The sequence below is a fragment of the Ranitomeya variabilis genome, chromosome 4, assembly GCF_051348905.1.
Source record: "Ranitomeya variabilis isolate aRanVar5 chromosome 4, aRanVar5.hap1, whole genome shotgun sequence".
Lineage (NCBI taxonomy): Eukaryota > Metazoa > Chordata > Amphibia > Anura > Dendrobatidae > Ranitomeya > Ranitomeya variabilis.
The window spans coordinates 649,358,924-649,375,005 of NC_135235.1; the positions used below are offsets into that span (position 1 = coordinate 649,358,924).

Genomic DNA, 16,082 nt, shown 5'->3' on the forward strand with positions numbered 1-16,082 from the left:
CAGCGATATAGACAACGAGCCGATCGCTGCAGCGTCGCTGTTTAGGTCGCTGTAGAGACGTCACACACAGCAGCTCCAGAACGATGCAGGAGCGATCCTGTGACGTAACGGTGACTCATTTATCGTTCTCACAGGTCGTTAGCTCCATGTAAAACATTGCTGGCATCGTTGCTTTTGATGTCAAACATGACGATACACGCCGACCTGACGACCAAATAAAGTTCTGGACTTCTAGCTCCGACCAGCAATATCACAGCAGGATCCAGATCGCTGCTGCGTGTCAAACACAACGAGATCGCTATCCAGGACGCTGCAACGTCACGGATCGCTAGCGATATCGTTGTAAAGTTGCTGAGTGTGAAGGTATCTTTATAGTCTGTGGGCTGGTGGGGTTTGTGTGGCATTGCTCCTTTTTTGTCCCAGTCCGGCCCTGGACAGCTCTGCAGGGAGGCTGCCATACTTTGTACTGGTTTTACTCCCTGCATATTGTGGGGCAGCTGAAGGGTTCAGGTAGCAGTGTCATCGCCCTGTGTTGTTCTGTAGCCCACATCCCCACACTGACTATATACAGTGGGCAACTAAGGGGTAGACAGCAGTTCCTTATGAATAGTAGGGTCAGTGGGTAAATGTGTCTACCTGTTTTACAATGGTATGGCCCAAATGTGAGCTGAGGTAAAACATTGCCAGAAGCTAAGAGGGACCAAACTTTCTTGTCTCTAGCCTCTGACATGTCCATACACAGGCACTAATGCCCTCACACTTCTGCCAGTATGTACTGCCGTGTGTGTGGCAGTAGTTTTTCTAATAGTCTTATCACACCTGTCTGCCTTACTTCCTTGAGGAGGGACGGGAACCAAAGTTGACGTGTTCTAATATTGAAATCCCATTTCCCAGCTCTGGAAATTCACCACTTACGGTTGGAGGATTGGCAGTGATTGCATGGTTTAGAGGAGCACACTTCCATTTATAAGGGGTTGTCCCCGTCAGGCTGGGTTTACTGGAGGGATACCCTCCGCGAGGCTGGAGGTTGTGGTGCGTATACAGAATGTAAACTTCACTCTTGTGAACCCAGCCTACAACTAATTATGTAATGGTGCATGTATTACTAATGCAGATGACGTTTGCGTGTGTCGCCATTTCTAATTCATCTATATATTTTACTATATTATACTGCTCTATAGTAAGCTCCGTTCTGCGCCCATATGTCTGTAGTAAGCTCCGTTCTGCTCCCATATGTCTGTAGTAAGCTCCGTTCTGCTCCCATATCTCTGCAGTAAGCTCTGTTCTGCTCCTATATCTCTATAGGAAGCTCTGTTCTGCTCCAATATCTCTGTAGTAAGCTCGGTTCTGCTCCCATATCTCTGTAGTAAGCTCGGTTCTGCTCCCATATCTCTGTAGTAAGCTCGGTTCTGCTCCCATATCTCTGTAGTAAGCTCGGTTCTGCTCCCATATCTATGCAGCAAGCTCAGTTCTGTTCCCATATCTCTGTACCAGCCTGTTTTTAAAGCCTGTTATGTCTACTGCTTTAATGCAATGGCCAGAGGTAAGCAGGGAAAAGGAGGGCCACCGCAACTCGAGGGCCACTGCCTTGTGATTGCCCCCCAGGCTGAAAAGTGCCAGCCAGCCCCTGACTATGACAGAGAGCAGGTTATCCTCACTTGCAGTCTTGTCAATTGAAAATGATGTGTTGGCATCTCTAGACTTAAATGAAACTATTGATGAGTTTGCCAAAGTAAAAGCACGGAAAGTTGCTTTTTAAATCAGTTTATGTAGCACGTTATTATGTTCTTGTTGTTGCTGGATTACAGTATAGTGCACTTTATTTTTATTTTTTTGTCTTGAAGGTTGAAAATTGTGCACATATTTAATGACAGTTTTTCTCATGTATGTTGCATATTTATTATATTATTTATATTTGATATTTTAAGATATTTTATTTAGTATTAAGGTGGATCAAAAGTCATAGAATGACTCTTGGTCCGCACGGCACCCGACCTGCTGCCACCCGTCCGGAACTCTTCTCCATGCTGGCCATCATCTCTGCACTCCGATTGGCTGTCAGCGTTGGGCTGACAGCCAATCAGAGTGCAGGGCGGTGTTTGGCCTTGCAGGCCGCCGCTCTGCACTCTGATTGGCTGTCAGCCCATATGGCTTTGGACCAAGCGTCATTTTTTCCTTTTGGTCCGCTTTAAAGCACTTTATAATTCCCGTTATTGCAATATTAGTGTTTCTTCAAGTGTTTTGCAGGGAAACACAAGTTTTCTAAGTAAACGTGTTGTTGTGAATATTAAAGAGTTATTGTTTTCTTTCAAAGTTTGGAGGGGGGGGGGGCGCCGTCCTGCAGTCTCGCACAGGGCGCCTTTTGGGCTAAGTCCGGCCCTGGGTCCAGCTCACCCCAAACCATCTCGATTGGGTTCAGGTCTAGTGACTGTGGAGGCCAGGTCCCCTGGCGTAGCACCCCATCACTCTCCTTCTTGGTCAAATAGCCCTTACACACCCTGGAGGTATGTTTGGTGTCATTGTCCTGTTGAAAAATAAATGATGGTCCAACTAAACGCAAACCGGATGGAATAGCATGCCGCGGCAGATGCTGTGGTAGCCATGCTGGTTCAGTATGCCTTCAATTTTGAATACCTTATATACTCGAGTATAAGCTGAACCGAGAATAAGCCGACCCCCCCCTAATTTTGCCACAAAAAACTGGGAAAACTTAATGACTCGAGTATAAACCTAGGGTGGGAAATGCAGCAGCTACCGGTAAATTTCAAAAATAAAAATAGATACCAATTAAAGTAAGATTAATTGAGATATCAGTAGGTTAAGTGTTTTTGAATATCCATATTGAATCAGGAGCCCCATATAATGCTCCATAAAGTTTATGATGGCCCCATAAGACGCTCCATATTAAAATATGCCCGATAAAATCCTGCATAAAGATTAATAATGGCCCCATAAGATGCTCCATAGACACATTTGCCCAATATAATGCTGCACAAATGTTGATTATGGCCCCATAAGATGCTCCATAAAGATATTTGCCCCATATAGTGCTGCACAAACGTTATGGCCCCATATAGTGCTGCACAAACGTTATGGGCCCATACAGACACTTGCCCCCTATAGTACTGCACAAACGTTATGGCCCCATACAGACACTTGCCCCATATAGTACTGCACAAACGTTATGGCCCCATACAGACACTTGCCCCATATAGTACTGCACAAACGTTATGGCCCCATACAGACACTTGCCCCATATAGTGCTGCACAAACGTTATGGCCCCATAAGATGCTCCATACAGGCACTTGCCCCATTTGCTGTTGCTGCGATAAAAAAAAATCACATACTCACCTCTCCGTCGCTCAGGCCCCCGGCACTTTTCTGCATCGCACAAAGACACAGTGGTTGGAACCAAAGATCTCAGATTTGGACTCATCAGACCAAAGCACATTGTCCATTCTTTGTGTTCTTTAGCCCAAACAAGTCTCTTCTGCTTGTTGCCTGTCCTTAGCAGTGGTTTCCTAGCAGCTATTTTACCATGAAGGCCTGCTGCACAAAGTCTCCTCTTAACAGTTGTTGTAGAGATGTGTCTGTGTGACTCGGATAAACTTATCCTCAGAAGCAGAGGTGACTCTTGGTCTTCCTTTCCTGGGCGGTCCACATGTGAGCCAGTTTCTTTGTAGCGCTTGATGGTTTTTGCCGATGCACTTGGAGACACTTTCAAAGTTTTCCCAATTTTTCGGACTGACTGACCTTCATTTCTTAAAGTAATGATGGCCACTAATTTTTTTTTTACTTAGCTGTTTTTTTTCTTGCCATAATACAAATTCTAACAGTCTATTCAGTAGGTCTATCAGCTGTGTATCCACCAGACTTCTGCACAACACAACTGATGGTCCCAACCCCATTTATAAGGCAAGAAATCCCACTTATTAAACCTGACAGGGCACACCTGTGAAGTGAAAACCATTCCCGGTGACAGCCTCTTGAAACTCATCAAGAGAATGCCAAGAGTGTGCAAAGCAGTCATCAAAGGAAAAGGTGGCTACTTTGAAGAACCTAGAATATAAAACATAATATCATTTTTTTCACACTTTTTTGTTAAGTATATAATTCCACATGTGTTAATTCATAGTTTTGATGCCTTCAGTGAGAATGTACAATGTTCATAGTCATGAAAATACAGAAAAATCTTTAAATGAGAAGGTGTGTCTAAACTTTTTGTCTGTACTGTAGATACAGGGCTGTATTTAGAGTTTCTGCTGCCCTAGGCACTTTTAGCGCTGCCTCCCCCTTTGGTGAGTATGACACTATCGGCAGTGACTTTGGTAAAAATTGCTGATGTGAAAGTAGCCTTTAGTAGCAGATCCGGCAGTTTTTCCGCATCTGCCACGTAACTGATCACTTACGGCAACACTGCGTTCGGCCTCATTCATTCCCTATGGGACTTGCGGACATGTGCGGCACTTTCTGTTTTGCAGGAATTTATTAACTGACATATTCCTATGATAATGAGGATTCCAGGCTACGGCGTAGATTCGGACGGGCAGTCTCCGGGTCTCCATCCTCACTCACAGTGTGGCTTACAAATACTGACGTAAAATCCTGACCAAATCCTGATGCAATCCTGAACGTGGACACATACCCTTAGGCTGCGTGTCCACGTTCAGGATGGCCGGCGGTATCGCCGGAGAGGCGAAGCCGCTCGGCGCTAAGCCCTGCCCCCTTCTGGGATTCGATGATGCCGGATGTGTTAACTGTACACATCCGGGATCATCGCCCCCCTCCCATAGGGCCCTGTGTTATGCCTTGCGGGGACGCTGCGTCCCCACAAGGTGTACGGACATGCTGCGATCTGAAAAGACGCGCAGCATGTCCGGAGTCGCAGGCCCGCCGCGTGCGGGTTTCCACGCATAGTGGACACGGGATTTCAAAAAATCCCCTCCACTATGCTGGAACATCTGGACGCTGCGTGTTTGACGCTGCAGCTCTGCGCAGCGTCAAACAAGCAGCGTTTACTGACCGTGGACAAACACCCTTAAGGTATGTGTCCACGTTCAGGATTGCATCAGGATTTGGTCAGGATTTTTCATCAGTATTTGTAAGCCAAAACCAGGAGTGGGTGATAAATGCAGAAGTGGTGCATATGTTTCTGTTATACTTTTCCTCTAATTGTTCCACTCCTGGTTTTGGCTTATAAAAACTGATGAAAAATCCTGACCAAATCCTGATGCAATCCTGAACGTGGACACATACCCTTACTGCTCTAACTGTGAGGGTATGTGTCCACGTTCAGGATTGCATCAGGATTTGGTCAGGATTTTCCATCAGTATTTGTAAGCCAAAACCAGGAGTGGAACAATTGGAGGAAAAGTATAATAGAAACACATGCACCAATTCTGCATTTATCACCCACTCCTGGTTTTGGCTTACAAATACTGATGTAAAATCCTGACCAAATCCTGATGCAATCCTGAACGTGGACACATACCCTTAAGACTTCTTTCACATTTAGCTGCCGGAATCGCCTTTCCTGCAGCCATAAGGAATGTTCCATGATCTTTTGTACAGTCTTTGGAAGGAATAAGTTATGTTCCAGTCCTTTGTGTTGCCCACACAATGTACTTATGGTTGATAATCAGATTTTTTTATTTTAACACTGTTGCTTAATCTTGGCTTTACCGTGAGATGGTGGCCTGTTTTACCACAAAAGTTGTAAGGTTGTTGTACACATTAATGTCATTTAAACCCACCATTTTAAGTTGGACATGACATTGCTGTAATGTGAATGAAGATGTCCCAGTTTTTTTATTATGACAGAAGATGTCAGGAAAAAGACGAATTTGGCTGATAGTTTTCAACATACAGTACTTGATCGTTTTGTGTAGAAGGGTTAAACCTCCCATTCTCAGAGTGGTCAGTAGGTGCCAACCTAAAATGTGTGGTAAGACTTAATCTGTTAATTATTGAATTGTGCTACGTGCCTTGCAACTTGTATGACTTTTTTGTACATAAATGTTATAAAATACGAATGTTTAAATTATACAACAAAAAAAAAATCTCACTTTTATTTTTGCTAGGTGATCATAGAAGTAGCCTGAAAAAATATGGGATATCTGCAGATCTTAAAGCCAATCACCGTGGTATCACACAAAATACATATGAACCGCAAGTCATTATCCCATCTACACCCGCAGCCACTCACAACGTGTATACATTATGTTACCCTGTCCAACTGGTCTTTGTTCCTGATTCATTACAGACTGTTAATCAAATTAAAAATGAAAGTAAGGATGTTCAACATCAAAGAATTCAAACGGGAGAAACTTCATATTCATTTTTTCAAATGACATGTGTTCCAAAGGAAAGTCATGTTAGAAATGAGGAAAGTCACACAGTGGGAAAGACATTCTCATGTTCCGAATGTGGGAAATGTTTTGCAGATCAATCAAGTCTTCTTTTACACCAGAGAATTCACATGTGGGAGAAGCCCTTTTCATGCTCTGAATGTGGGAAATGTTTTAAACAGAAATATGATCTTGTTACTCATCAGAGAATTCACACAGGGGAGAAGCCATATTCATGTTCAGAATGTGGGAGATCTTTCAGCCAAAAAACACATCTTAATAGACACCTGAGTGTTCACACCGGAGTGAAGCCGTATTCATGCCGTAAATGTGGGAGATGTTTTGCTCAGAAATCAGATTGTGAAATACATGAGAGGAGGCACACAGGGGAGAAACTATTTTCATGTTTAGAATGTGGCAAATGTTTTCCCGCGAAAACGCATCTTGCTATGCATCTGAAAATTCATGTAGGGAAGTAACCATTCTCCTTTTGGTACACATTTGTGTTATTGACAAGTAAAGTAATAAAGCATACAGCAATTATAGTTATGTTACGTGTCATACATTATTTAGGGACTTACATTTCGCTCCATTTCTAATTATTAAAAAAAATATTTTTCTCCTACGCCTCATTGGGGAAACAGGGTGTTATGCTGCTTGCCAATAGGAGGAAACTAAGTAAACACAAAGAATTAACTCCTCTGCTGTATACACCCCTTGACTGGCCCGTAATGACCCAGTTCTTGCTTAGTGTCTGTAGGAGGCACATTTGCGTCTGTTTTCAAACCCCACCATTTTTATTTTATTTTTATTTTCTGTAAATTTTTATTTTTTAATTAACGGAGCGAAGGGGGCGACGGATTCCTTTCTAGGGGTCCGCTCTTCCCCGAGCCATCAACAGGCGAGCACGGCGTGTATACCTCCCCGTACCTCTCCTGTGACGAATGGGGCATGCCTAATCTACGCCAGGGCGATGGTTCCTATACGGTCCCGATCTCCCCCCTGTGAGATGGTGAGCACATAAAGTATACCTCTTATGTGCATCTCCCGGGCTCCTCGGCATTCAAGCCCTCACCTCGGCGTCATGTAGTCCCCACAGTAGCCATCAGTCCCCTGCGGCAGACACATCTGAAGATGCACAGACGCTCTCCATTCCCCGGCATAGGGAGGATCGATTGAGCTGGAGGCGACATCCCTCCTCGGTGAGTAGTACCCTTCCTCACGCTGCCTGCGTGGGAAGGTGCGGTCCGGGTCCCTGTGGAGAGGTACCGCTGGCTAGACGCCAGCGGCAGTCATTAGGTGCGGCGGCACGGCCGCCAGCGCGTTCCGCCGGCTGGCTCCATAAATTTAGTCCTCAGCTTCTTCAGCCAGACTAGGCCGCAGTTAAAATCCCCGCCCACTACTCAAGCGCTTCTCGCTCTGAACGAGAAGAGCCCTGCAAATCTCGGGCGCCATCTTGGGACTCCACTTCTGCAAGGAAATAAGCCGAAAACGCTACCTTCCCTCTCTTCCTCCCTGGGGACACCAGCACAGGACTGTGGGTAAGCTGCTCCACTCCATAGGGAAAAGCTTAACCCCTTCTCTGCACCCATAGCCGTGCTATCGCAGTTATTGGAGAATAGACATACACTATGTCTCAATCTAAGGAGGCTAAAAGGGGCAATAAAAAGCACACCGTGTTTTTTACTTCATGTTCCACTTGCAATTCTGCGTTGCCACGTGCCCACACTACCCCTCTGTGCCAGAACTGTGACCCGGCCTGTGCGCATCCGCCTTCTGCCTCCACCTCCAATGTCTTCGCCGACCCCGTCGAGCCTAACCCCCCTGAATGGGCCGCTTCCTTGTCACGTTCAATGGATTCTTTGGCCAAGGCATTGGACTCTTTCTGGGATCCTCCCTAAGCCAGAACTCCCCTCCGTCAACCGCGACGGAATCTGGCGCTGGTAATGGGCCGTCCTACCACAGGGGGCATACTGTACTACGGGAATCTCAGGGTTCCAGGAAAAGAACCCATCCCTCGTCCCCCGTACAAGCTCGAGCTTCAGCATCTGCGAGCTCGTCTTCTAGCTCATCCTCCCTGAGGGTCGCAGCATACATGACTCGGAGTACGAGTCGGAGGAATCTTTAACCCAAGACTCCTCGATCGGTCAGGAGACAGTTCACTCCCTTATTGAGGCAGTCAACAAAACACTAACGGTGGACGAGGAATCTGTATCCACTCAGGAACACGTCGTGTCTTTTAAAAAGACTAAACGCGTCCAAAAGATATTTGCTAATCACCCTGAGTTTCAGGACATTGTCCAAAAACACAGGGAACACCTGGATCAGCGATTTACGGCTCAAAAAGCCACGGAAGCTAAATATACTTTCTCCAAGACCTGATGAAGGAGTTGCTTCTCTCTCCTTCTGTGTATCCTGCCGTATCGTGACTCGCATCCAAAACAGTCCATTCTCTGTCCGACGGTTCATCAATCAAAATCCCGTCTGACCATCAAATTAACTACCTGGCTCGCTCAGTCTTTGAGGCCTCAGGAGCAGCACTCCTTCCATCCTTTGCTGCTACCTGGGTGGCTAAGGCAATGGTTGCCTGAGCAGAGGTGTTAACCTCTACCGTCCACCGCAGTAATCTTACACCAGAGGCGGCCAGATTCGCTAACCAGTTAGCTCAGGCCGGAGACTTCGTAGTTAACGCTTCCATAGATGTGGCTAATTGCGCAGCGCAAGCGGCTGCAAACGCAATCTCCATCAGGAGGGCCTTGTGGCTCCACGATTGGCAAGTAGATTCTGCTTCTAAAAAGTCGCTGACTTCTTTACCTTACTAAGATGGCCGTTTATTTGGGGAGAAACTAGACCAAATCATTTCTGACGCTACTGGAGGGAAGAGTAAATTTCTTTCTCAGCAAAAACCTGCCCGGCCCTTTTGGAATCAACAACAGTTTTGATTCCAATCCTTTCGTAACAACTCCAGCTGGTCATACACTTCCCTTGGTTCGGGACAGCGGGAAAACAGAAATCCCCAGGTCTCATACAGACCTAACCATTCCTGGAAACCCAGACCGAGACCTTCTGGCCCTAAGGCATCTGCACTCCTTAAACCTTCTACACAATGAGTCGTCGACATGTCCGGCGGACACCGACAAAGTAGGCGGACGTCTTCTTTCGTTCCGTCAAAATTGGCTCTCGGTCATTCACAACGAGTGGGTCAGAGAGCTCGTGTCCTCCAGATACAAAATCGAGTTTTCTTCTATCCCCCTCCACGCTTCTTCCAGTCCTCTCCCCTCAAATCAAGAGCGTCACATCTTCTTCAGGCCATACAGGCGCTTCAAAGGGACGGAGTCATCGTTCCGGTCCCTCGAGACCAAAGGTTCAAGGGGTTTTACTCCAACCTACTCGTGGTCCCAAAGAAGGACTGGACTCTACGGCCCATACTGGACCTCAAGCTGCTAAACAAGTTTGTACGGGTCCAGCACTTCATGATGGATTCGCTCCATTCCGTTGTCGCGTCCCTGGAAAAAGGAGAGTTCCTTGCATCCATAGACATCAAGGATTCTTATCTACACATCCCGATTTTTCCCTCTCATGAGCAGTTCCTGCACTTCGCAGTCCAGGAAAAACACTTCCAGTTTGTGTCCTTGCCCTTCGGACTCGCCATTGCCCCCAGAGTCTTCACGAAGGTCATGGCAGCTGTCATGGCCATTCTCCACGCTCAAGGAGTGGTAGTTCTTCCGTATCTGGATGACCTATTAATCAAGGGTCCGTCCCATTCTGCCTGCGAGGAGTCTGTAAGTATCACCGTGGATTTTCTTTCTCGCCTGAGTTGCAAAATCAACTTAGAGAAATCATCTCCAGTGCCGGCTCAGCAAATCTGCTTTCTGGGCATGATTTTGGACTCTTCCCGCGGGTTAGTCATTCTCCTTCCAGAGAAGGTCTTGTCCTTACAACAGGGAGCGCGCAAACTCTCCCACCCAGTCCCTCACTCCATTTGCTTCACGATGTGCATCCTCGGGAAAATGGTTGCGGCGATGGAAGCCGTTCCGTTTGCGCAGTTCCATCTCTGTCCCCTGCAACAGGCGCTGCTGTTAGCCTGGGACAGGAGTCCGTTCTCCTTCGACCGTCGTTTTCGCCTGTCCCCACAGGTCAGGCAGACCCTCAGGTGGTGGACGCTACAGTCCTCCCTGAACCAAGGGAAGTCCTTTCTCCCAGTGCGCTGGTTAGTGGTGACCACCGATGCCAGCCTTTTGGGCTGGGGCGCAGTTTTCAATCACCACATGGCACAGGGTCGTTGGTCCACACGAGAGTCGCGTCTTCCAATCAATATCTTGGAGATTCGAGCGATCACACTTACCTTACGCAATTTTCACCACCTTCTCGCATGCCATCCCATCAGAATCCAATCTGCAACGCCACAGCCGTGGCATATATCAACCGGCAAGGGGGAACCCGCTGCAGGGCAGCCATACTTGAAGTCTACCACATCCTATGCTGGGCCGGACCAATCATTCGCTCATCTCGGCAATCCACATACCGGGTGTGGAGAATTGGGAAGCGGACTTCCTCAGTCGCCAAGGTCTTGCCTCGGGCTAGTGGTCCCTCCATCCGGAAGTCTTCCAGCAGATTTGTCTTCGCTGGGGATGCCGGCTGTAGATCTCATGGCCTCCAGACTAAACAACCAGGTTCCCTAGTTCATTGCTCGATCCTGCGATCCTTGCACTATAGGAGCAGACGCTCTGGTCCTATCGTGGCATCGGTTCCAGCTGCCATACATATTTTCTCCTCTTCCTCTGCTCCCGAGGGTCATCAAGAAGATCAGGGCAGAGGGAAGACCAGTGATCCTTGTTGCTCTGGACTGGCCGCGCCGAGCATGGTACGCGGAACTCGTCCAAATGGTCGCCGACGTTCTCTGGTGGCTTCCAGATTGCATGGATCTTCTCTCACAGTGCCTGTTTTGCTACATGAACTCCGGGGCCCTGTCTTTGACGGCGTGGCCATTGAATCCTGGATGTTAGCCCAAGCCGGATTCTCTCCAGGGGTTTCTTCTACCATGATTCATGCTAGGAAACCTGTATCCATGCGCTTTTATCATCGCACCTGGCGCATCTTCTTTTCATGGTGCAATGCCCATGGACGTTCTCCTCTGGTGTTTTCCATTCCGTCCATTCTGGAGTTCCTGCAATCAGGTTTAGAGTCAGGCCTTGCCCTGGGCTCGCTGAAGGGACAAGAGTCTGCGTTGTCAGTTCTATTTCAACGAAAAATCGCTTCCAGACTGCCGGTTAAGACGTTCATTCAAGGAGTCTCCTGAGTGTTCCCTCCCTATAGAATGCCTTTGGCTTTATGGAATCTTAACTTGGTTCTCGGAGTTCTTCAGGAGGCCCCTTTCGAATCATTGCAGGACATCTCTCTCACCCTCTTTTCATGGAAGGTGGTCTTTCTAGTGGTGATTATGGAGCGCCCCCTACCACAGGGCCACCGAGTTCTAAGTACCGGGTCTCCCTTCCTTCTCTGTCGATGTCACGGTGGCTAGACCCCGGCCTGTGACCCTGTTAAGGGGGATCCAATAAAGGAATAACAGTTCGATGAGTGGGTGATAGTGATGATGTGGTGCAGTGCCGGTCACGGTAATTAACGAGGACACCAGGTTGCAGTCTCTTTACCTCTTTACTGAAGGCTCAGGATCCTCAGTCTGGAATACGGTTAACCGGGTGGTGAGAGTCCGGCTGGTCCGATGGCACCTCCAGAGCTCCCTTTGCAGGTGGAAATCTGTGCCTACCTTCTAGCGCTTGTGTGTTGTGGTCCTCCCCTGCGGTGCTTACGGGATAGTCCCCACAACTGTTGTGTCTGTTTCTGAAGTTCCCTCACAACTCAATCAAGATGTTCTGCTTCGTCCCCCAGATTATATGGCTAGGACGCACCCATATGACAGGTAGGCTCGGAGTTCTTCCGAGATCCTAGAGTCGCCCCTCTCCAAATGTTGCCCCCTATGTCTTCTTAGGTGATTTGGGTGAGACAGCCCGCCTATAACTGACTGTCCTGCCGTAGGTTTGAAGTTAGGCCTGGAGCTCTATACTTCCTCGGCGTTTCCGGCCACCGGCTGCGCGCCTCAGTAGGATGTTGCCTCGACTTACAGCACGACTCCTACTGGTGTTTCTCCTTGTTGCGTTGATCTCGTTTCTCACCCTCCTCGATACACCTCGCTTCTTATCCTTTCTTAGGGTACCGCCGCGATCAGGTGCAGGCACGGTCCCGTAACGTTCTCTCCGTTCGCTAGGCCTCTGTCAGGATCCCACCCCTGACAAGGACCCCCCTGAGTCTCTCCCCGCAACACCCTCTGCCACTGGATGTTGCCTGTTCGATTCCCAGTCAGCTTCTCTCTCTAACTTCCTATCTAACCCCCAGTTTTACCAGACTGTGAGGAGTGGCCTAATACATAGCGCCCTTAGCTCCCCCTGGAGGCCAGACTGTGAAGTGCATTGGTGTCTGTGATACCTGGTCAGGTGAACTCCTTCAGTGCCATCAGATGTACCATCACTCCCCTTAGTGGCGGAGCATCAGTACTGCAACGACCAGGACTCTGGGGCGCTGCACTCCCCCCCCGGCTAAATCCAGTACTCCTGGACTGGGAAGAAACAACAATACATGTCAGCAAAAAGACATACAATTTTTGAAATGCAATAAACAAGTAAACTTTTAACAGAGCTTCCCTTTATGGGAGGTGAGGACACTTGAATGTTGCAAACATGGTTAAATACTTTTAAATAACGTACTATAACTAACTTCTCTTACCCAACCGGCTATCCTACTAAGTGCAATTTCTGAACAATAATTTAACATTGCCTTTAAGGACATACACACGAAATCCACTAAAGACCTTCTTATAAAACATTATAAGGCTAATCAACCTTTCTTCATTTTCCATCTTTACATCTGCAGGACCGCCTGTCTATCTGCCCCAGGCCTACTGCCTCTCGTTCTGTTGCAGGACCGCCCCTTTCTGCCCGGGCCTACTGCCTTTCTGCTACTATACACAGTATAGAACATATCATCCATCTCTCAGTTCAAGATCACTGAGCCATCTCTGTATGGCTCCTAGGAGCACTCACCGATTAACCCCGTACGGGTCCACTTCCTGTCCTCGTTCTCTGACACATCATTAAACATTTCTTACTATCAACTATCTAACTACACATAACTTTACATGTAAGCATTATCACTATTTCTCCTAAGGCATCATTATACTTTAAGTGCTATGGGTAAACGTTCCCTTTAAGAGGGGACCAAGTCTCTATGAGGTAGTGCAACTTTCTCAAGCTGCAAGTCAGTGTGCAGCAAGGACTCTGGTACTGCTTCCAGGAAAAGTTTCTTCGCAAAGAGTCCTTTCTTTTGTAAAACCAGTAGAGGGCACCTCTAAGAAGGTGCAAACTATTTACAGTGAGTTTGTAATCATGCAGTGTTCATGATCCAGCAGTTCTTTTCAACAGTGATGAACGAGAAACAAAACCAAAAAGGCAATAATAGGGATCCCGGGTAAACGAAGGGATCCCTTTAAGAGTTAACCCTAGATGGGTATTATCAGCAAAAACACATAAAACGGACAGTTAACTATTTACATTGGCGGCTTTTCGAGGTTTAGTCGGATTCCAGTGATGGCCCCCTTGAGTGTTGGCCCTCACCTGTCACAACATAGAGGGCGTCTGCACCCTGGATAGGAGTCTGTGTACTCACAGTCCGCCTTGGTGTGATGGTCCTCAGGCACTTGGCACACAGGGTAATCGATGGGAAAGCCGCTGGTGGGGAGGCATGCGATGGTACAGTCACCTCTGGTCGGTATTTGCGCACATGCAGGGCATACCACCCTTTATCTCCCCAATGCCGGGTGTACCGAACACAGTCCCCCGGATAGAGATCCCGACCTGGGTGTCCCTCGATGAGATGCGCTTCCACATCCCGCCGGTTGACGAACACTTCTAAGGCGAGACCGGGCTCTTTAATAAAGCCCCAACCCCCTTGCAGGCGGAAATCGCTGATGACCCCACAGCGCTGCGGGCCCCAGTCCTCCTCAGCAGCTTGCCTAACCCGGGCTTTAGCCTGAAGGTCCTTCTCCCGCTGCGCCTGACGCCGGAGCTCTTTCTTGCGGGCCCACTCCTCTTCTTGCTGGCGCAGCTGCTGGCGATATTCCATCTGGCGGATGACCTCGATACTCTCCCCCTTCTCCTGGACGTCCCCTGGGAACCCAATCAGATCGGTGGTGGCCGCACGGGTCCACTTGAAGGTCACCCATTCTCCCTGAAAATTTACGGGCTGCTTGGTGGGTCGCAGGGGGTTGTCGGCCGTCTGCAGGGTTTCCCAGGGCCTCTCGCATTCAATGCGACTACACACCCATCCGGGTGGTCGCGGTGGAGGTGAGTCCACATCCACCAGCAAGGACTCTTCGGTCGCCGCGGCAGGGTCGGCACTGTTACCTGCTTCCGGAGCATCTCCGGCGCCGGCCTCCTCTGCTGCCGGTTGCGGCACCAGCGCCTGGTGATGACGCGGTCCCTCACCAGCGATGGCCACTCGCTGGCACAGACTCTGGAACTGTCGGCACAGCTCTTCCACCTCCGCTCCGAGGATTTCCTGGTCTGCGCAGCCTGGTAGGAGCTTCCTCGGCTCCCATTGGCGGGGACTGGTACGGGTCTTCTCCCCCTCTCCTGGGTCACTTCCGCTTGCCATGCTGCCAACCAGATTCTGCCTCGTGGCATCCAGTGGTTCTTGCTCCTCCCCATCCGGAGGGCGGCCTCTCTCTCCCTCACCATCCCACACTAGGAGGCGGACCTTTCTCGTTGATGGACATATCTCCCGGACATAGTAGTATCTGTGAGGGGCTGGTTCCACCTTCGCGCCACTCTTCCAGGCTACACCCACGATGACACGCCCCACTCTTCCTGCACGCCACATGGTACTACAATGGCGGCGGTTTTGGTGGTAATACACAGTCTTTGCAATAAGTCACAGTCCAAGTACAATAAATCACAGTCCCAAGGCACACATGACCTGATTCTTCAGGCTTAAGTAGATCCTGTTCGTGACGCCAAGTTGGAGCGCCCCCTACCACAGGGCCACCGAGTCCTAAGTACCGGGTCTCCCTTCCTTCTCTGTCGATGTCACGGTGGCTAGACCCCGGCCTGTGACCCTGTTAAGGGGATCCAATAAAGGAATAACAGTTCGATGTGTGGGTGATAGTGATGATGTGGTGCAGTGCCGGTCACGGTAATTAACGAGGACACCAGGTTGCAGTCTCTTTACCTCTTTACTGAAGGCTCAGGATCCTCAGTCTGGAATACGGTTAACCGGGCGGTGAGAGTCCGGCTGGTCCGATGGCACCTCCAGAGCTCCCTTTGCAGGTGGAAATCTGTGCCTAGCTTCTAGCGCTTGTGTGTTGTGGTCCTCCCCTGCGGTGCTTACGGGATAGTCCCCACAACTGTTGTGTCTGTTTCTGAAGTTCCCTCACAACTCAATCAAGATGTTCTGCTTCGTCCCCCAGATTATATGGCTAGGATGCACCCGTATGACAGGTAGGCTCGGAGTTCTTCCGGGACCCTAGAGTCGCCCCTCTCCAAATGTTGCCCCCTATGTCTTCTTAGGTGATTTGGGTGAGACAGCCCGCCTATAACTGACTGTCCTGCCGTAGGTTTGAAGTTAGGCCTGGAGCTCTATACTTCCTCGGCGTTTCCGGCCACCGGCTGCGCGCCTCAGTAGGA

General features: G+C 48.8%; 1 protein-coding gene across 1 annotated transcript in view; it reads left to right on the top strand.

Moving 5' to 3' along the window:
* LOC143766175 (oocyte zinc finger protein XlCOF8.4-like) overlaps positions 1–6,979 on the top strand; it is a 25,449-nt gene extending 18,470 nt beyond the window's left edge. The window contains exon 5 of the mRNA XM_077253645.1: positions 6,082–6,979. Coding sequence (XP_077109760.1) covers positions 6,082–6,827 — 746 coding nt within the window. The 3' untranslated portion in view covers positions 6,828–6,979. The remainder of the gene's footprint in view (positions 1–6,081) is intronic.
* The last annotated feature ends 9,103 nt before the right edge of the window (positions 6,980–16,082 follow it).